Here is a 22610-nt window from a genome sequence, read left to right as displayed (position 1 = left end):
TGGTTCATGTCTTATAAGGTAGAAGGAGGGAAGTCATCTTTCCAATGTGGGATTAAGAATTCAAGCCAAGGCAAAGGCAAGGCAATCAAGCCAAATAGCCAAAGCCAAAGGCAAAAATTCTTGGTACCTACAATAACTATGATAAATTATTTTATATAAATAATTAATTCACCACATATAATAAAAATGTGAAATAAATGCATGTACATCCTTAAGCAATTTAAATTCTTCTTAATGACATTAATAAATTTTATTTTTAAAAAAATGTTTCTAATTAATATGTGCATTTATTGCATTGGTACATTCAATGAACTACATAAATTCAACATTTAGTGAGCGGAAAGCCTAAATAAGAAGAGTCTTAAGAAATGTGTCAAATGGCAAAAACATAGGTTAATACAACCATGTAAGATTTATATATAAACATACATAATTGTTGACATGTCGTGAAAGGAATTTAAAATATGTAAATTGTTAATAGTAGATCACATTGCCTATTAATTTCAAAGTTTTTCTTTTAATAGTCTCGTAACTGAATTAGCACCTTTCCATACACTAAATGTTTGGAAGTTTATAGGAGAAAGAGTTCGAACTGCGAAGCTAACAGCATATTGTAACTATCTCAAAAAAATAAATGAAGTCTTTCCCTTTAAAAATAAGGATAGAAGCTACCAAAACGTCAGAATAGTCCCATTTTGACAGTAAAGCAAACTGATGTATAAGTATATCCTCAAATTTCTTGTCATAATCGTCCCATTTTGACAGAAACACAATACATCCTCAAGAAATCAAACTCAAAAGAATGGCCCCCTCCTTTTGTGCTTCCTTTTTACTCTCTCTTATGCTAGCAATCCTATTGATTTGCCCAAGAAATGCACAACTAGGCGTGAAGGTATCAGAAAATGTGCTGAAATCTATTTGCTCTCAGCACGAAGATCCTCCTTTTTGCTTGAAAGCCCTCAAATCCGATCCTCGTACACCCTCAGTCGACCTTGTTGGCCTTACCAATATTTCAATGCACTTCACAGATGTTGCTGCTAGTAAAACCTTTGCCCATATTAGCTCACTCGTCAACAAGACCACCAACCACAATTTGAAGGCATCATATGAAGTTTGCCTTGAATTCTATGATATTATTCTTGGCGATCAAGAAGAAGCAAGAACTGCGTTGAAAGCTCGTGACTACTTCTCGGTAAAATCTTTATCTGATAGTTGCATAAGTGCTACTGAATACTGTGGTGATGAATTAACAACTGATACATCCCCTCTCCAACAAGAGAATAAGTTGATGCGTTATATTTGTGAGACACAGACTCTTGTTTCTAATCATCTACCTTGAGATTTTCTGGTTGAATCCATAATGTTATTGGTCACTTTCAATTGAATAAATATAATAGAAGTAAACTTTTTTTTTAGGTTTTTCATGATTTTCGTAAATCTTGTTTTTCTTGCTTTTATATATAACTAACTGATGTAAGTTCAATTTTAAAATCTTAATAAAAAATTATTTTTACAAATCATGTAAAATACTCACTACATACTATAATATTTAGAAATTAATTCTAATTATTCAGACTTCACTGTTTAGAAATTAAATCTAATTATATTAGACATCATTGTTGGAAATGTAAATTGTTATGATTATTATAATTAAGAGTATGAATTTATATCTTAAGTGAATTGAAAAATATTAATTACCTCCACTATGTTAGGTTCACAGTAATTTTTTATACTCTTAAATAACATGTTTTCTTAAATGAGTTTTTCTCTTTTTCCTTGGTTATGTTTTAATTGTTGTCAAAATTACTAAACTTAAGCAAGACTATAATATTCCATTGTGATAAAATTATAGACTTTCATCCTATAGTGTTTGCTCTATGATGATTGTTGTTTATCAGGCCAAAAATATACCAATTAGTTTTTTATGTAGATGGCATTTGAATCAAAGATCTCTTATTTGACAACAACAGACTCTACTAGTTAAATTAACTAAAATCTAATAAATATTATATTCCTAATCAATAGTTTCTCATATAAATTTTAGAAAAATAACTATGAAAAAATGTTTTATATAAATAATTCGTTCACCACATACAATAAAAATGTGAAAAATAAATGCATGTACATCCTTAAGCAATTCAAATTCTTCTTAATGACATTAATAAATTTTATTTTTTGAAAAAAAATGTTTCTAATTAATATATGCATTTACTGCATTGGTACATTCAATAAACTACATAAATTCAATATTTAGTGAGGTGGGAGCCTAAATGAGAAGAGTCTTAAGGAATGTGTCACATGGCAAAGACTTAGGTTAATACAAGTACAACCACGTAAGATTTATATATAAACATACAAAATTGTTGACATGTCATGGAAGGAATTTAAAATATGTAATTTGTTAATAGAAGATCACATTGCCTCTTTAATTTCAAGTTTTCCCTTTAATAACCTTGTAAAACTAAATTGGCATTGGTGCTTGGGTTTTTAGAAGAGAAAGGGTAAAAGTTACTAGATTAACAGTATATTATAACTATCTAAAAATGCTAGAGGCTACCATAATGTCAAGAACACAACATGCTTGGCTTAGAAGAAATATTTACTTAAAAACTCATAATCATTTTCCCAATACTACATTACCCTCAAATTTGAACAAACAGTTAAAATGTGGGGGACATTTTTTTATCCTTTTCTTTACTGTGACTTCACGTTAGATTTTGTTATGAATGTCATCTATTGAAAATTTAAAATGGATATTTTTTTTCTTTCCCTTTAAATTGCTCCTCCTTTTACTAAATAACCAAAATAAGGTATACCACCGTGCACCCTTAACGTGATGATCACTCCACAAGTATAAGTGCTTGTGGGGTGTGAGAGGCAAAAGTCAAGGGTTCAAGTCTCCAAGAGTGAGCTTCATACACATATACACTTACATTAAGTTAGAGTAAAATTTTTATCTTGTATAAAAAAAAATAAAAATAAAAAATAAAAACTAAAATATGGCATTAATTGACATTTAAGTATCTTAAATAAATAAATAATTTTCCTTCCAAAAAAAAAGTATCTTAAATAAATGGTCTCTCTTCCTTAAAAGATCAAACTAGTCAAAATAGTCCCATTTTAACAGAAGAGCCAACCAATATATACATATAAGAATATCCTCAAATTTCCTGTCATAATTGTCCCATTTTGACTAAAACTACACTATACATCCTCAAGAAATTAAACTCAACAAAATGGTCCCCTCATTTTGTGCCTCCTTGTTCCTTTCTCTTATACTAGCAATCCTATTGATTTGCCCAACAAATGCATGGCTAAGTGTGAAGGTATCAAAAAATATGCTTATTTCTATTTTCTCTTGGCATGAAGATCCTCCATTTTGCTTGCAAACTCTCCAATCCGATCATCGTACACCCTTAGTCGACCTTGTTGGCCTTACCAATATTTCAATTCACTTAACAAATGTTGCCCCGTATTAAAAGCGCTGTAAGGACCAGATTTGAGTCCCTAGCCCAAACGATGGATGGACCTAGACCCAAAAGGCCCAAAACAATGAATTTGTAAAGAGTGGGTTAGAAGACTAGATTAAAATGAGTTGGATTACGAATAAAGTGCGCTCAGTAGACAAGAATAGATAAACGGATTGAATTAAATTAGAGAAAATCGTCCTTAGCACAGTCTGAGAAAATCAGTTCTTATATATTCCTTATAAGTTTGGTTACAGAGTTGGTTCTTGATTGCTACCGTGTTTCGCTTGTGATTTTCCATTCTCTTATTCATGGAGGATCTCTTACATTATATAGTTCCTTTTGGACCATCTTAATCCTACACTTGTTGATCATTTGAGCCACTACTTGAGTGCTTGTCCCATCAAACACCCTCTCTAGCCTTCTGTGAGTTGTGGTAGCCAAGACAGTACTATTCAAGGCTCTTCTTCACATAAATGCGGCCAGAAAGTTAACTGCAAGGCATTCAATGCGGTGGCAGCAGCTTTTCCTTAGATATTTCCTAGCTCCCATTCTTCCAATACGTTTATAATGCACGTCCCTCTTAGTGAAATTTATTGGAAGGTCACTTTAAGTGATAGAATATGCGTTTGATCTGTGCTTCGTTTATCCGAGGAGACACTCCTCCTTGGACCACCTTTCCTAACCTTTCCACTTGCATGTTACTTATGGGACTCTAGACTTAACACCCTCATTATTGTTTATTCGTCCTCGGACCAATCAACATTCTCGGCCAAATCAACGTCCTCTATCAAAGCCCAAGGCCCAATATACAACTTTGGGCCCTTATCCCTACAAGCACCATTTGAAGTTTGCTTTGAACTCTATAACAGCATTCTTGGTGATCTAGAATATGCAAAAACTGCATTGACAACTCATGACTACTTCTCAGTAAAAGTTGCATCTGATAGTTGCATGATTGATACTGAAAACTGTAGGGATGAATTAACAAGTAGTGCACCCCCTTTCCTATAAGAGAATAATGAGATGCGTTATATTTGTGAGACACAGGTTATTGTTTCTAGTCATCTACCTTGAGATTGTCTAGTTAGATTCATAATGTTATAAGTCACTTTCAATTGAATAAATATAATAGAAGTAAACTTTTTGCCTATGTTTTCTGTGATTCATGTTTTTTGTAAATCTTGTTTTTCTTGCTTTTATATTTAACTAAATGATGTGTGACGAGGACATTTTTGCGACAAGGGTCGAAAAAGTGAGAACGGCCCAAATCTCCCCTTAGGTTCTTTAGAAGTGTTTATTTGTGGAGAATCAAGCCCAAAATTCCAAATGTATGATGAACAAAAGGCTAATGGTTCTTTGACAAGAGAGAATCAAAATGCTACTAACAAAAATGTAGAAAAAGTATAAGAACATAACAGGTCTGAAACTTCGACCCGCAGTCACCCAGAAGAGGAAAATGAGAGAGGTTGTGAGGAAGAGAGGGAAGGTTCCCCTGTACCCATATTTCCAATCCTAAGGTTCAAAATTGGAGAATGTTTCCTGGCACTGTGGGTTTTTACTCTCAAGTTTCAGCTCTATGTGAAAAACATAGTTCAACAAGTCTAAAACTTCAACCCACAATCACCCAGAAAAGGAAAGTGAGGGAGGTCGTGAGGAAGAGAGGGAAGGTTCCCCTGTACTTATATTTCCACCCCCCAAGCTCTGAAATTGTGAGATTGTTGACTAGATGAATTGAGTTTTGCTCTGAAGTTTCAGGTCTGTGGGTAAAACGTGGCTGCCCTCTTTAAGAGCTGAAGAGAGAGTTTTATATAGAGTTTAGAGTGTTGCTTTTGACTGGTTTTTGAGTAGTGGAAGAGGCTTTTATCCTTTATGATACTATTTTGATGTTTTGGCTTGGGTTGCTTTTGTTTAGGGAAGAGTTTGGTATGCTTTTAGCATGATTTTGGAAATAAAGTGGGTTTTCTTTAATTGGTTTCCTTTGGTCAGAAATTTCAGACCATTGGGAGGCTCACTTAAGTGAGGGCTGGCAGATGGAGTTCACCAATGAAAGCTAACTATGTTTAAAGGAAAAAAAGGGTTTGGGCAGAAACTATAGGCCACAATTACCCAGAGTATAAAAGCTATTTTGGAGTGGAAATTTTGGATGCAAGACCTCTTCCATGAGCCTGAGGTACTACTAGCGTCCCTTGCCCACTTGGTAGCACGCATGGGCTAGGATCATGCAAAAGGTCCAAAGGAACCAACCCATACCCTCCAAACCATACTTTCTCAATTTCCCCATAAGTTGCATGGGCTTGAGCCATGCTTAAAAGAATAAAACATAATGTAATACATGAATTGAGCCCACAAGGAAGTCGGGCTTGTACGAAGTATGTCGCGAAAATGGGTATCAACAATGTGTTTACTATAAGTTCAATATTAAAATCTTAATAAAAATTTATTTTTACAACTCAAGTAAAATACACATTACATACTATAATATTTAGAAATTAATTCTAATTATATTAGACTTCATTGTTGGAAATGTAAATTGTTATGATTATTATAATTAAGAACATGAACTTATATCTTAAGTGAATTGAAAAATATTAATTATTTCGACTATGTTGAGTACACAGTAATTATTTTATACTCTTGATCACTTGTTTTCTTAAATGTGTTTTTCTCTTTTTGCTTGATTATGTTTCAATTGTTGTCAAAATTACTAAACTTAAGTAAGAATATCATATTTCATTTTGATAAAATGATAAACTTTTATCCTACGGTGTCCGCTCTATGATAACTGCTCTTTATCATATCAAAATATCAATTAGTTTTTTATGTAAATGACATTTGAATCCAAGATCTTTTATTTGACGACAACAGACTCTACTAGTACTTAAGCTAACTAGTGTCTAGAAAATATTATATTCCTAATCAATAGTTTCTCATATAAATCACAGAAAAATAAATATGATAAATTATTTTATATGAATAATTAGTTCACCACATATAGTAAAAATGTAAATAAATGCATGTAATTCCTTAAAAAATTTAAACTCTTCTTAGTGACATTAATAAATTTTATTTTAAAAAAATGTTTCTAATTAATAAATACACTTACTCCATTAGTACAATGAACTACATAAATTCAATATTTAGTGAGGTGGAAACCTAAATGAGAAGAATTTTAAGGAATGTGTTACATGACAAAAACTTAGATTAATACAATCATGTAAGATTTATATATAAACATACAAAATTGTTGACATGTCGTGCAAGGAATTTAAAATGTGTAATTTGTTAATAGAAGTGATGATGCCGAAAATAATACCACTAGTGAGTCACACGTTCCTCGTACGTCGCAAATGGCACCTGCACAACAAAAAGGAAGAACCTAGCAGAGAGTACCGGTGTGGTACCGACCAAACACCCTCCAAAGGTTAAATCAGAATTATTCTAACTGCTCTAGAGTGCTAGAGAGGGTAAAATTATGCGTCCCTTGGGTTGTGAGAGTGCTTGGGTTTTTATAGTAGCGAGGGTTGCCCCTCTTTTCCTTGGAGTAGAAGTCTTTTCCTTGGAGTAGAAGTCTTTTCCTTATAGGAGTCCTCTTGAGCGTATTTTATGGGATCTTTTCCTTATAAGGATCCCTTGAATATTATCTAGCGTGGAAAGCAAGACAATTCCTTATACGTAACGTGGGTAGCAAGTAAACTTATGCTCGGTCCGTCAGCCTCAATTTACTTCCTTCAGCTTTTGGGCGTCGGTCTAGTAATACCGTCAGCCTTGGAGCCAGCTGACCTTATGACCGTCAGCTATAACACCGTCTGCTATGTCCGAAGGATTGCACTAAACCCGTCAGCTTTATGTTCCGCGTGGCTAGGCTGCCTCTCTCATGGCCAAAACTTCCTTCATGCACCTCTCTCATGACGTAATCTGCCTCTTCCGTACCCAAGCATCTCAAATATGGTCGGGAGAAAACTCTTTTGTACAGGACGTCTTTTATCAGAACGAACCTCGCCGCCTGGACCTTAAGTTTCCTTGCGACTTCCTTTTCGTTCGGTAAGACCCCATCTTTTAGGTATAAAACTAACGGCGTTGTCCAGCTACTGTCGGAGCATATTTCCTACATGTTGCTGAGATCTATTAGCGGAGAAAGCTGCACGAAAGAGAGTACATTACCAGGGATGACCATTTGTTCTGCTGAAGCGGCCTTCGCGAGGCGGTCGGCTCGCTCGTTTTCTCCTCTGGGAATTTGGACGACTTTGGCTTCTAGGTCATCCATTCTCGCCCTTACTTCATCAAGGTACTTCTTCATCTTTTCGCCCTTGCACTCGTAGTCTCCATTTATTTGGTTAGTGATGACCTGTGAATCGTAGTAGATGACTACCCTTGCTGCTCCGGCTGCTTTGGCGAGGTCGAGCCCTGCTATCAGAGCCTCATACTCTGATTCATTATTGGTGGCAGGGAAGTCGAGACGGACCATACATTCAATGGTGTCTCCTTCGGGCGATCGTAGCACAATGCCGGCCCCTGCGGCTTGTCTGTTGGACGATCCGTCCGTATATATGCTCCATTGAGGGGACTCTGCTGCCCCCTTGTCTTCTTCATGAGTGAATTCCGCTATAAAGTCGGCGACAATCTGTCCCTTGATGGCGGTCCGCGAGCGGTACTGAATATCAAACTCGCTCAGTTCTATAGCCAATAACGCCAATCGTCCTGCGGCCTCGGGACTGCTCATTGCCCGCCGCAAGGGTTTGTCAGTCAGGACGTTCACCGTATGAGCTTGGAAGTACGGTTTGAGCTTGCAGGCTGCCGTAACTAATGCAAAGGCAAGTTTTTCCATGGGCGGGTTATCTTTCTTCGGCATCGTGAAGCGCTCGCCTTGCGTAGTACACGGGCTTTTGCACTTTCTCTTCTTCTCTGACCAAGGCCGCACTAACGGCTGTGGGGGAGACGGCTAGATAGAGAAAAAGCTCTTCTCCTGGCTGCGACGGGCTCAGCAATGGTGGGGAGGAGAGGTAAGCCTTCAATTCTTCGAATGCTTGCTGGCATTCGTCAGTCCACTCGAAGGATTTCTTCAATGTTCGGAAGAAGGGCAAACGCTTGTCCGTTGCCCTTGACACGAACCTATTTAGTACCGCTATCTTTCCATTGAGGCTTTACACCTCCTTCACACTTCTTGGTGGTGCCATGTCCATAATAGCCCGAATCTTGTCCAGGTTCGCCTCGATTCCCCTCTGAGACACCATGAATCCTAAGAATTTTCCTGCCGTCACTCTAAAGGCACATTTTCCTGGATTGAGCTTCATGTTGTAGGAGCGAAGTGTGTCGAATGTTTCTTTGAGATCTCCTAGATGATCTTCCTCCCTCCGGCTTTTTACTAGCATGTCGTCCACGTAGACCTGGACATTCCTCCCAATCTGTTGCGCGAACATTTTGTTCATGAGCCTTTGATACGTTGCGCCTGCGTTCTTCAGGCCGAAGGGCATCACCTTGTAACAGAAGAGGCCTTGGCTGGTCACGAACGACATTTTTTCCTGATCGGCTTCGTGCATTCGGATTTGGTTGTACCCCGAGAAAGCGTCCATGAAGCTCAGCAACTGGTGTCGGGTCGTAGAGTCTACTAGGACATCGACCCTCGGGAGGGGGTAGCTATCCTTGGGGCAGGCCTTGTTAAGGTCGGTGAAGCTCACACACATCCGCCATTTCCCGCTCGCCTTTTTGACCATTACTACATTTGCTAACCAGTCGGGATAGTATACTTCCCTAATGAAGCTCGCTTCCTGTAGCTTTCTGACTTCCTCTGCTATGGCTCGGTCTCGCTCGGGGGCAAACACTCTCTTCTTTTGTCTTATAGGCGGAAAGGCGGGCGATACATTCAACTTGTGCACCATGACTAAAGGATCTATTCCCGGCATATCTTCATGACCCCACGCGAATACGTCTCGATTGCGTCTGAGGAAGGTTACGAGCTCTTAACGAATCGTGGGGTTTGCGAGCGTTCCAATTTTGGTCGTTCGGCCAGGATCGGAACTGTCAAGGGGTATCTCTTCTAACTTCTCAACCGGCTCCGTTACCATCCGGTGCTCTTCTATGCTTAAGGCCTGAACCTGATCCTCCATTTCCATCATGGCTAAGTAGCATTCGCGCACGGCCATCTGATTTCCGCGCAGCTCCCCTACTCCGTAGTCAGTCGAGAACTTTATCATCAGGTGGTAGGTGGAAGTTACCGCCTTCCATGAGTTGAGCGTGGGTCACCCGAGGATAACGTTGTAGGCTGACGAGCAATCGACTTCCAAGAATGTCACGTCCCTGGCTATCTGTTGAGGGTAATCGCCCACAATCACGGATAATGTGACCGCGCCCAGTGGGAATACTCGGCTCCCGCCGAAGCCAACAAGCGGGGTATTTGTTGGGATCAATCGCTCCCTGTCGATCCTCATCTGCTGGAACGTTGTATAGTATAAGATATTTGCTGAACTGCCATTGTCGATCAGCACCCGGTGCATGTTGTAGTCTCCTACCCGCAAGTTGACGACGAGCGCATCGTCATGTGGATGGTGAAGGCGTCGCGCGTCTTCTTCTGAGAATCTGATTACGGGACCTTCTCTCCGTGCTATCTTCGGCACGACTCCCGTCAGCTGAACATTTTGTACCATCCGAAGATAGGTCTTGCGGGCTTTCTTGGATGACCCGGCGGCAGCCGTTCCTCCTACGATCATCCTTATATCCCCAATCGGGGGCCTCAGTCGCTCATTGTCCCGTCAGGGGTGTTGGTCTTGTGCGGGGGGATCCGCTTTCTCCTTGCTAACGAATCTCTGCAGCTTTCCTTGTCTGATAAGGGCCTCAATCTACTGCTTAAGATCATAGCAATCAGCCGTGTCGTGGCCATGGTCGCGGTGGAAACGGCAATACTTATCCCGGGAACGTTTGTTGGGGTCACTCTTCAGCTTTCCCGGGAACGTCAGAGCCTCTTCGTCCTTGATTTGCATAAGGACTTGATCTATCGGGGCTGTAGAGGAGTGAAGCTCGTGAACCTTCCCCTCGGGGGCTTAGGGCGCCTCTCGTCCTTTCGGTCTCCTGTTCTTGCCTTGTTTCGACCTTCGTCCTGCCAAGTATCTTCCTGCCTTTCTCTTTTCCTGGGCCTCTCTTCCTGAGCTAACAGCGCATCTTCAGCGTTCATATACTTTGTGGCGCGATAAAGTACTTCCGACATCGTCTTTGGGTTGTTTTTGTATAGGGAGAACAAAAACTTACCCTTCTTCAAGCCATTGGTGAATGCCGCAACAAGTATCTTATCGTCGGCTTCGTCGATCGAGAGTGCCTCTTTGTTGAAGCGGGAGATGTAGGCTCTCAAAGTTTCATCTTCTCGCTGCTTCATACTCATCAAGCAAGCCGTAGACTTCTTGTACCGATGGCCTCCAATGAAGTGTGCGGTAAACTGAGCGCTGAGCTCTTTGAAGGTGCTGATGGAGTTTGGTGTCAGTCGGCTGAACCAAATTCTCGCTGCGCCCTTCAGCGTTGTAGGGAAGGCCCTACACATGATAGCGTCTGCTACTCCTTGAAGGTGCATTAAGGTCTTGAAGGTCTCCAGGTGATCCAGTGGGTCCTTGACCCCGTCATAACTATCTATCTGCGGCATGCGAAACTTACTCGGTAAAGGGTAGGAGTTGACGGTGGCAGTGAACGGCGAGTCAATTCGGTTGATGAGGTCGTCAAGGTCGCTTGATACTCGCCCCTTAAGAGCATTCATCATAACCTCCATTTGTTCCTTCATGGCCTGCATCTCCGCGATAACAAGTGGCGGAGTGGTTTCTGCGAGGGAGGGGATGCTTATGTTCTGCCGTTCTGGCTTGCTCGGGGCGTTGCTGGCCTAGGGTCCCTCCTGGTTTCTCCTGTCGGCGCTGGTTCCTTCTTGATCCGCTCCTTGGTTATTGGGAGCCGCATTTTTCTGTTTCAGTTGCTCTTCTAGGTCATGATTTTGTTTGGTGAGGCGCTCCACGGCTGTGGCGAGTGTCCTGACCTGTCTTTCAAGCGCAGTCGTAGGAGCTTCTTCCTCTTGAACGTCGTTAGTGGTCGCCATTGAGCGAGTGAGTACCATGTAACTCTTTTGTCTAGGAAGCGATAATGTGCTACGTTCCCACAGACGGCGCCAACTAATGATGCCGAAAATAATACCACCAGTGAGTCACACGTTCCTCGTACGTCGCAAATGGCACCTGTACAACAAAAAGGAAGAACCTAGCAGAGAGTACCGGTGTGGTACTGGCCAAACACCCTCCGAAGGTTAAATCAGAATTATTCTCACTGCTCTAGAGTGCTAGAGAGGGTAAAATTATGCGTCCCTTGGGTTGTGAGGGTACTTGGATTTTTATAGTAGCGAGGGTTGCCCCTCTTTTCCTTGGAGTAGAAGTCTTTTCCTTATGGGAGTCCTCTTGAGCGTATTTTATGGGATCTTTTCCTTATAAGGATCCCTTGAATATTATCTAGCGTGGGAAGCAAGACAATTCCTTATACGTAACGTGGGTAGCAAGTAAACTTATGCTCGGTCCGTCAGCCTCAATTTACTTCCTTCAGCTTTTGGGCGTCGGTCTAGTAATGCCGTCAACCTTGGAGCCAGCTGACCTTATGACCGTCAGCTATAACACCATCTGCTATGTCTGAAGGGTTGCACTAAACCCGTCAGCTTTATGTTCCGCGTGGCTAGGCTCATCTTTTATCCTCATCGAGAAGATCACATTGCCTCTTTAATTTCAGGTTTTTCCTTTAATAGCCTTGTAAATAAATTGGCACCAGTACCTAAGGATAAAGGAGAAAGGGTTCGTACAGTAATTATATCTCATTAAAAAATTTAAATAGATAAAAATTTGCTAGAGGCTACCAAAACGTCAAGAACACAGCATGCTTGGTTGACAACAAATATTTATCTCACATGGGTGGCTTTCAACAGCATCGAAAAGAAAATATTGACCATGTGGCTCTAATCATTCAAGCAAACGGAGAGAGATTTTAAAATTATAGATTTTTTCGTCCTCGTTTGCTATTGTATGGGTTTTCAAACAGGGCTGGAGATGGAGGGAGGGGGTGGGGGCCGAGGCCCCCACTAGCTTTTTGAAAAATGCCCCTCTCCTCTGTTATAATGTCAAAATTTTAAAAATATGAATAAATATTAGGTAATGGGAATTCTTTTTTTTTTTTTTAAGTTTAAATACTCTTTAATTTATTGTTATCTTCTTTATTTTCATTTTCATATTAACTTTTGGTCATATATAAATTATTAATTTTAGGAGCATTTAAAGCATAGATTTATAAAAATATATAGGTAATTCTCTTTAGCCTTTTTTTTTTTTTTTTTTTTTGCTTTCCAAAAATAAAGTCATACACACTTTCTTTCTTTTTTAGAGAGTTTCAGCTTATGGCATTTACTCCTAATAATATTTCTTTAAGATCAGACCAAGATATTAATCGGTTTTTAGTGTATGCGGAGATTAAATGATATACTTAGCTTGATCATCTTCAAAAAAATTTCTAGATCTGCCACTATTTGTATATTGTGTTCAACTAGTGCTGATAGCAGAATGCAACAAAAAAAGAGAGAAATTTGGTAGATTTTGTTATGACTGTTTCCCATGGAAAATTTCATTCCTTTTGAATTGTTCCTCCTTTTACTGAACACGGCATGGACATTCTTTTTTTTTTTTTTCTGGAATTAATACATGGCTTTTAAGTTTTATCATCTACCATAAATACTCTTTTTTTTTCTTTTGTAAAGAGAAATTTCATATTATTGACATCTGTTTTACAAGATATCTTTTAGCAACTGTTCTTATGCAAATATAAAATGTAAAATAAAATAAGCCAAAATTTTAAACTTAAGTGGACAAAATAAAAATAACCCAAAATATAAAAGGGTTCAATTTGCAAATTAGTACTGTGAAATAGGGGAGAATGATTTGGGTAATGAGTAATAACCCAAGTCATTCAGGTTTCTATTTGTTGCTGATCAATACATTACATGCAGACATCAGGCCCATTATAGTTAATATCTACCCAGGTTTGATGGGCTTCAAACTTTGTTGGATTTAGGGGCAAAAATGGCCCATTAGCATTAATTTTTGAAATATTTAGCAACAGAGCACTGTTTCGGAAATAATTAGGGAAATACCACTTTTTTCGAAAACGCCGCTATAGGGCCCGAAAACGTCACTATAGGGCTTAAAAAACGCCACTATAGGGCCCCTTGAACCTGTTATGGGGACTTATAAAAAAATTTTTGCAGGAAAACGCCGCTATAGGGCCCAAAAACGTCACTATAGGGCTTAAAAACGCCACTATAGGGCCCCTTGAAACTGTTATGGGACTTAACAAAAAAATTTTGCAGGAAAACGCCGCTATAGGGTCCAAAAACGTCACTATAGGGCTTAAAAACGCCACTATAGGGCCCCTTGAACCTGTTATGGGACTTATAAAAAAATTTTTCAGGAAAACGCCGCTATAGGCCCGAAAAAGTGGTAGATTGCTATATAGTTCGGAAACAGTGTTTCTGAGCAAATTATATCCAAAATTGATGGTAATGGGCCATTTTTGCCGGATTTAGGAGTATTTTAGAGATATTGCTGGACCCAATGGTGTGACCCATATCAACTTAATTAGAATTTTACCAATCTAAACAAGATTCACATTTTTGGGGTTTCTTTCATTTTGACAAACTAAAAATTAAGTTGTGTTGACTTGAATTGACATGAGCCATTGATATTGTACTTTTGTGTTTTGTGTTTCATAACAATTACAGAATTTGTGTTGGGGATATTACACAAAATAATAATGAAAGCACAAGGTTAACACTAAAGACAAATAGAAAATAGATAACTTTAAGGTACTATATCGTTTTCCTTAGACAATATTTGCTCCCCACACTATTGTTGCTAAAGGGTTATCGCAAATTTGTCCCCAGGATACAACCAAAATGTTGGGTTCTACAAATAGTAATTCTGGAGAATGACTATAGCAATTCAAGTGAACATAAGTCTCTATTTATATCCATAGGGTTATATTTCATCAAAAGGCATGTAAGGAGAGTTAAAATTTTTCATAAAAACATTAACAATACTTGAAACCTCTTCAACCTTTCTAAACAGTCACCTTTAATTCTGTTTCACGATTTCAATCGATCGAAAATTACTTTCTAAAGGGTTATCGCAAATTTGTCCCCAGGACACAACCAAAATGTTGGGTTCTACAAATAGCAATTCTGGAAAATGACTATAGCAATTCAAGTGAAAATAAGCCTTTATTTATACCCATAGGGTTATATTTCATCAAAAAGCATGTATGGAGAGTTAAAATTTTTCATAAAAACGTTAACAATGCTTGAAATCTCTTCAACCTTTCTAAACAATCACCTTGAATTCTGTTTCACGATTTTCAATTGGTCGAAAATTACTTTCGATCAATCGAGTGCTCTTTTTGATCAATCGAACAGGAATCAAACAGCGATCAAGACATCCAAAAACTCCAGGATTTTTTCTTTACCATTTTCGATCAATCGAGCCAAAGTTTCGACCGATCGAAAATAATGATTTTCAAATTTTCACTTAGAAAATTCTAGAACTTGAATTTTTAATTATTGAAATCATATTCTCCAAACTCAAACATTATTATTACAACCTATCATTGTATATACCTATATATACAAAAATTTGGCACCGACAATCTGAAGTTTGATCTCCAGAATTAGTTGAGCAATGCCATGATGAGTCTTGCCACATGCAATGAGGAATTCACAATTTGAAAAATTACACAATTTTTTTACGACATAGGTTTCTAAAAGATCAAATGATTAAAATGCTTTGTCATTATTGAATATTACTTATTGCTTTTCACCTAAGCTTGCCTCGTGGTTTTTTTTTTTTTTAATATCTTTTTTTGAGTCGGAACTAAGTTTAATTTTTAACACCCTACTAGAGGAGAAAGGCAAATTATTCTGCCATTGAACTAAACTATCCGAATACTCTGCTAGAAAAGAAATGTGGAAGTCTAAGAACACCAAGCCATGTACTTACTACCCCCAAGAAATGATTCAAGAAATCGAGAATTTCTTTTACAATAGTATATCCATCTTCTTCCATAGCATAGAGCACAACAGGAGGAAATTGAACAAAATAAATAACAATATTAGTCACTAGAAACTGTGAACCTTGTGCTTAAATCAATAAATTCTTTTTAAAATTTATTTATTTATTTAATGAAAAGACTAGTAACTTTATTAAAATGAAGATAAATTCCTTACATTGTGAGCTAAAGCTGACTCAATGATAACTATATTTTTCTTTATCCAAGCTACATAACTATCTAATCCCTTAGCATATTGAGCTAAAATATGCGCTGGTTTATTCCCTGCTTGCTTAACGTGCGAAATCTACACATAGTGAAAATCAAACAAATGAGAGTTTTTAAAATATATCATCCAATTGAAGTGGACATTTTTTTTGGAGAAACAATTGGAGTGGAAAGTTAAACGAGAATCATTAACAGTACAATTCTGTATTGATAAATGTTGGGAAAGTGAGGGTTAAATTACAAATGATTAAACGTACCAATTTTCGTTAGTGAATTTAATGGTGTTTAGTTGCATGGGGTGAGTTTAGTGGTTTTTTTTTTTTTTTTTTTTTTTTTTTAAGGAAGATGTATGTACAATTCAAAATTATTAGGGAAATTAGTGTAGTTAGTGTAAACCTCAAGAAACCTCAAGAAATGTCAGTGCAATTTTCCCATAGATTTTAAAAGTTCACCTATTTGATATATAAAAAATAAATTAATCACTTGTGGACTCCATCCTCTATTCTCTCATTCTTAAAATTCTATAACTTAAAAACTCATAATCATTTTCCCAATACTACATTATCCTTAAATTTGAACAAACAGTTAAAATGTGGGGGACTTTTTTTTTTTTTCCTTTTCTTTAGTGTGACTTTATGATAGATTTTTTTATGAATGTCACCTATTGAAAATTTAAAATGGATTTTTTTTTTTTTTGTCCCTTTAAATTGCTCCTCCATTTACTAAATAACTAAAATAAGGTATACCACAACGCATCTTTGGCGCAATAGTCACTCCACAAGTATAAGTGCTTTTAGGGTATGGGGTATGGGGGGCAAGGGCCAATATTCAAATCTCCAGAAGAAAGCTTTACACACATATATACTTAGATTAAGTTAGAATAGAATTTCTATCTTGTATATAAAAAATAAATAAATAACTAAAGTAAGGCATTAATTGACATTTAAGTATCATAAATAAATAAATAAATTTCCTTCAAAAAACATATCTTAAATAAATGGTCTCTCTTCCTTAAAAGATCAAACTAGTCAAAATAGTCCCATTTTGACAGAAGAGCCAACCAATATATACATATAAGAATATCCTCAAATTTCTTGTCATAATTGTCCCATTTTGACAGAAACACAATACATCCTCAAGAAATTAAACTCAAATAAATGGTCCCCTCATTCTATGCCTCCTTGTTCCTCTCTCTTATGCTAGCAATCCTATTGATTTGCCCAACAAATGCATGGCTAAGTGTGAAGGTACTAGAAAATATGCTTATTTATGTTTGCTCTTGGCATGAAATCCTCCTTTTCGCTTGCAAACTCTGATCATTGTGCACCCTTAGTCGACCTTCTTGGACTTACCAACATTTCAGTTCACTTAACGGATGTTGCTGCTAAGAAAACCACGGCCCTTATACGCTCACTCATCAATAAAACCACAGACCCTGTATTAAAAGCACCATTTGAAGTTTGCCTCGAACTCTATAATAGCACCCTTAGTCGACCTTCTTGGACTTACCAACATTTCAGTTCACTTAACGGATGTTGCTGCTAAGAAAACCATGGCCCTTATACGCTCACTCATCAATAAAACCACAGACCCTGTATTAAAAGCACCATTTGAAGTTTGCCTCGAACTCTATAATAGCATTCTTGGTGATCTAGAATATGCAAAAACTGCATTGACAACTCATGACTACTTCTCGGTAAAAGTTGCATCTAATAGTTGTGATAGGCCACAAACTGAATAACCCCTTGTGATAGAAATTAATTAATTAATTAGCCAAATTATTAATTAATCAATTTATCATGCAAACGCGTGGTAGCACAAACAAATCACCAACAAACTAATTATACAGAAGAAAATAAATAACACGGTGATTTGTTTACGAATAGGGAAAACCTAACGACAAAAACCCCACCGGGTGATTTTCAGGTCACCACTCCCGAAACTCCACTATTATCACAACAAGCAGTTACAAGTAAAGGAATCCGAAGTACCTTACCAACCTACAATTGAACCCTTATCCCAATACCCAATTGGACTTGTTTTGTAGTGACAGTTCCCCATTCTGTAGTGACAATTCCCCTTTCTGATGCACGACTCCCAAGTACGTGACTAACCAATTACGCGGATCTTAGTACACAACTTCAATCACCAACTAAGAAGGTTGTTGGCTGCAAAGTTCTTCAGTTCATCCACACGATGAAGATCAAGAAAATACTTGGTTACAAAATTCTACGGTGCACATACACAACAACTTCTTCAAGAGAAAGAGATGAACTAAGGCAAGAACTTCGTCTCCGGTCACAATTTGCTTGAACAGAGTTTGCTCAATACTTGTGCAACTTGTGAACTGTTTGACAGCCCTTAAAACAATCCTTTTATATGTCTAGGGTTAAGATAAAAGAAAGCCTAAGGACATATTCACGGATCCCAAGAAAATCATATCAGAATTCTGAAATTCTTAAACCTCGATAGATAGAAGGTGTCGAGAAGGTGTCGAGCACACGGGGCTTGAACAGCTTTCTTAAGCTCGATAGATGCAACTGTCGAGCCAGCTGTCGAGTTTTAATGAATTTGCACTATCAACTTGTTTTCTTGGACAGACTTGAAGGCTTCAACACTTGATCTTGAAACATGGTTTCTTGAAGTATTTAAACACATCCTAAATTAACCCAAATACAAGTAAAGTGCGTTTTGTCAAAGGATAAGCCAATTACATAAAATAGTGACATATGTTCCTAACAAGTGAAACACTTATGTCCTAACAAGTTGCATGATTGATACAGAAAACTGTAGGAATGAATTAACAAGTAGTGCACCCCCTTTCCTACAAGAGAAAATTATTGAGATGCGTTATATTTGTGAGACACAGGTTATTGTTTCTAGTAGTCTACCTTGAGATTGTTTGGTTAAATTCATAGTGTTATCAGTCCCTTTCAATTGAATAAATATAATAGAAGTAAACTTTTTGTCTAGGTTTTTCATGATTCATGTTTTTCGTAAATCTTGTTTTTCTTGCTTTTATATTTAACTAATTGATGTATTTACTATAAGTTAAATTTTAAAATCTTAATAAAAAATTATTTTTAATACTTGTGTAAAATACTCATTACATAGTATATTATTTAGAAATTATTCTAATTATGTTAGACTTCATTGTTGGAAATGTAAAATGTTATGATTATTATAATTAAGAATATGAAATTATGTCTTAAGTGAATTGAAAAATATTAATTATTTCCTGTATGTTAAGTACATATTAATTTTTTTATACTCTTGATCACATGTTTTCTTAAATGTATTTTTCTCTTTTTGCTTGATTATGTTTCAATTGTTGTCAAAATTATTAGACTTAAGTAAGAATATCATATTTTATTTTGATAAAATGATAGACTTTCATCCTATAGTATCTGCTTTATGATGACTGCTCTTTATCAAACCAAAATATCAATGAGTTTTTTTATGTAGATGACACTTGAATCCAAGATCTCTTATTTGACGACATCAAACTCTACTTTTTTTCTTTTCTTTTCTTTTTTTGAGAAAGACAACAAACTCTACTAGTTAAGCTAACTAGTATCTAGAAAATATTATATTCCTAATCAATAGTTTCTCGTATAAATTATAGAAAAATAAATATGATAAATTATTTTATACAAATAATTAGTTCACCACATATAGTAAAAATGTGAAACAAATGCATGTATATCCTTAAAAAAAATTTTAACTCTTCTTAATGACATTAATAAATTTTATTTTAAAAAATGTTTCTAATTAATATATGATTTACTCCATTGGTACAATGAACTACATAAATTCAACATTTAATGAGGTGGAAGCCTAATTGAGAAGAATTTTAAAGAATGTGTCACATAACAAAAACTTAGGTTAATACAACCATGTAAGATTTATATATAAACATACAAAATTGTTGACATGTCGTGCAAAGAATTTAAAATATAAAATTTGTTAACAGAAGATCACATTGCCTCTTTAATTTCAAGTTTTTCCTTTAATAGCCTTGTAACTAAATTGGAACCAATACTTGAGGTAAGAGGAGAAAGAGTTCGTAAAGTATATTATATTTCATTAAAAAAAATTTTAAAAAAAATTGCTAGAAGCTACCAAAACGTCAAGAACACAGCATGCTTGGTTGACAACAAATATTTATCTCACATGGGTGGCTTTCAACAGTATCAAAAAGAAAATATTGACCATGTGGCTCTAATCATTCAAGCAAACAGAGAGATTTTAAAATTATAGATTTTTTCGTCCTTGTTTGCTATAGTATGGGTTTTCAAACAGGGGTGGAGGGAGGGGGTGGGAGCCGAGGCCCCCACTAGCTTTTTGAAAAATGCCCCTCCCCTCTGTTATAATGTCAAAATTTTAAAAATATGAATAAATTTTAGGTAATGGTCTACATTTTTTTTTTTTAGTTTAAATACTTTTTTAATTTATTGTTGTCTTCTTTATTTCATTTTAACTTGACTTTTGGTCATATTATATAAATTATTAATTTTAGGAGCATTTAAAGCATAGATTTATAAAAATATATAGGTAATTCTTTAGCCTTTTTTTTTTTTTTGCTTTCCAAAAATAAAATCATACACACTCTTTTTTTATAGAGAATTTCAACCTATAGTGTCCGTTTCTAATAATACCTCTTCATTATTAGATTAAGACACTAATCAGTTTTTTATGTAAGCAATGATTGAATCTCAAATCTCGTTTACAACCATTAGAGATTTTATCAGTTGAGATAACTAAAACCCACAAAGTCATTCACACTTATATTGAAAGAATTAAGGATACAAAGATATAATGATATATTTAGCTTGACCCTCTTTAAAAAAATTTCTATCTCTGCCACTATTTGTATATTAATTGTGTTCGGCTAGCAAAAAAAAAGTTGGTAGATTTTGTTCTGACTGTTTCCCATCAAAAGTTTCATTCCTTTTGAATTGTTCCTCCTTTTACTGAACCTGGCATGGACATTCTTTTTTTTCTGAAATTATTACATGCCTTTTAAGATTTATCATCTACCATAAACACTCTTTTAGCAAGTGTTTTACAAGATATCTTTTAGCAACTGTTCTTATGCAAAAATAAAATGTAAAATAAAATAAGCCAAAATTTTGAACTTTAAGTGGACAAAATAAAAATAACCCAAAATATAAAAGTGTTCAATTTGCAAATTAGTACTGTGAAATAGGGGTGAATGATTTGGGTAATGAGTAATGACCCAAGTCATTCAGGTTACTATTTTTTGGGCCGTGATCCGTCCTTGTGATCAGTACATTACATGCAGATCTCAGGCCCATTATAGTGGATATCTCCCCAGGTTTGACGGGCTTCAAACTTTTGTCAGCCCTAAAGGGAAAGGCAAGTAAAAATAGCCTGGCTAATAAAGGATTTTTTTTTTTTTTGGAGGGGGGGGGGGGGGGGGGGGGGGGATGTTTCTCCAATGGACAGTTGAGCATCTACAAATATAATATTTTTCAGGATTTTTTCTAAAAATTATTAAAATAGTTTATTGTAGTTAGTACATAATAAAAATGATATTTTAGTAGAAATTAAATGAAAGTGATGTTATTTAAATCACAATAAGCCGTATTAGTAATTATGAAAAAAAAATGAAAAATATGGTAATATATCTCATCAATATTGTTGTTCTAATTGTTCATTAGCTCAGAAAAAGAGATCAAAAGAAAAGAAGAAAAAAGTTATAAATGACAATAAACAGTGTACCATCAAAAATATATAAAAAAAATCTGGACAAAACAATCTTGTATATAACATATGTAACACATATTATTAATCATAAAACATGAAAAAATATAAACAAGTATACAATAACCATATATATGAATCTCTTTTATTCTCTCTCTAAGCTAAAACAAAAAAATATATATAATAGTATATAAGAAACAAATGAAATCCCCTCACAGCCCATCCCTCTAAACACCAAAAGAATAATCAATCAATGATCAATCAATCCATCATCACAGATCCAATCTTAGTGCTTCAACATAGCCAGCATAGACAGAACCAGAGACCCAAAAATCATAGACCCAGAGACTGCATTAGAGTAAGCTGCACCTTTCTCTATTTCTGGTGTTGGTGCTGCTGCTGGTGCAAAATCTTGAGCCATCACACTTGAAGAGAAGATTGCTACCACAGCAAATACAACAGCCAAAGCCTTGAATGTGATTTCTTGTGCCATTGCTAACAAAAATCAAAGTTAAAATACCAAAAAGATTACCTTCCTCTTGAAAGCACTGTTTGTATGAGATTGAACTATGATTGAATGTAACTTATGAATGAGAATGTAATGGTTAGGAGGGTCATATATATAGTGGTTTATGTAGATGACATTTGAATCCAAAATCTCTTATTTAACGATAATAGACTCTACTAGTTAAGCAAACTAGTATCTAGAAAATATTGTTTTCCTAATCAATAGTTTCTCATATAAATTTTAGAAAAATAACTATGATAAATTATTTTATATAAATAATTAGTTCACCGCATGTAATAAAAGCAATTTAAATTCTTCTTAATGACACTACTAATTTTTTTTTTAAAATGTTTCTAATTAATATATGCATTTGTAAGGTTGAATTTATTCAACCATCTAATTGGCTTTATTCCGCGCCAAATTTGCTTGTAATTCAGCATTTAGTAACCCTGTATTTAGGTGGGTTTGATGTAAGGGTAGTGAGTGAGATAGAGTGAAGTTTGCTCAAGAGTGTGCAAAAAAACAGAGACTCGCGGCTTGGCCTCGCGGGTGACTCGCGGCTGCAAGCCGCCAAACGCAGCACA

General features: G+C 36.2%; 1 protein-coding gene across 1 annotated transcript; it reads left to right on the top strand.

Moving 5' to 3' along the window:
• The first annotated feature begins 802 nt into the window (after positions 1 to 802).
• On the top strand, positions 803 to 1339 carry LOC115984453 (pectinesterase inhibitor-like). Its single transcript, XM_031107475.1, has one exon. It carries the CDS (start codon positions 803 to 805, stop codon positions 1337 to 1339), a length of 537 nt encoding a protein of 178 aa, XP_030963335.1.
• Positions 1340 to 22610: the final 21271 nt, after the last annotated feature.

This window comes from Quercus lobata, chromosome 4 (assembly GCF_001633185.2).
Source record: "Quercus lobata isolate SW786 chromosome 4, ValleyOak3.0 Primary Assembly, whole genome shotgun sequence".
Taxonomy (NCBI): Eukaryota; Viridiplantae; Streptophyta; class Magnoliopsida; order Fagales; family Fagaceae; genus Quercus; species Quercus lobata.
This window is presented reverse-complemented; position numbering and strand designations above follow the sequence as displayed.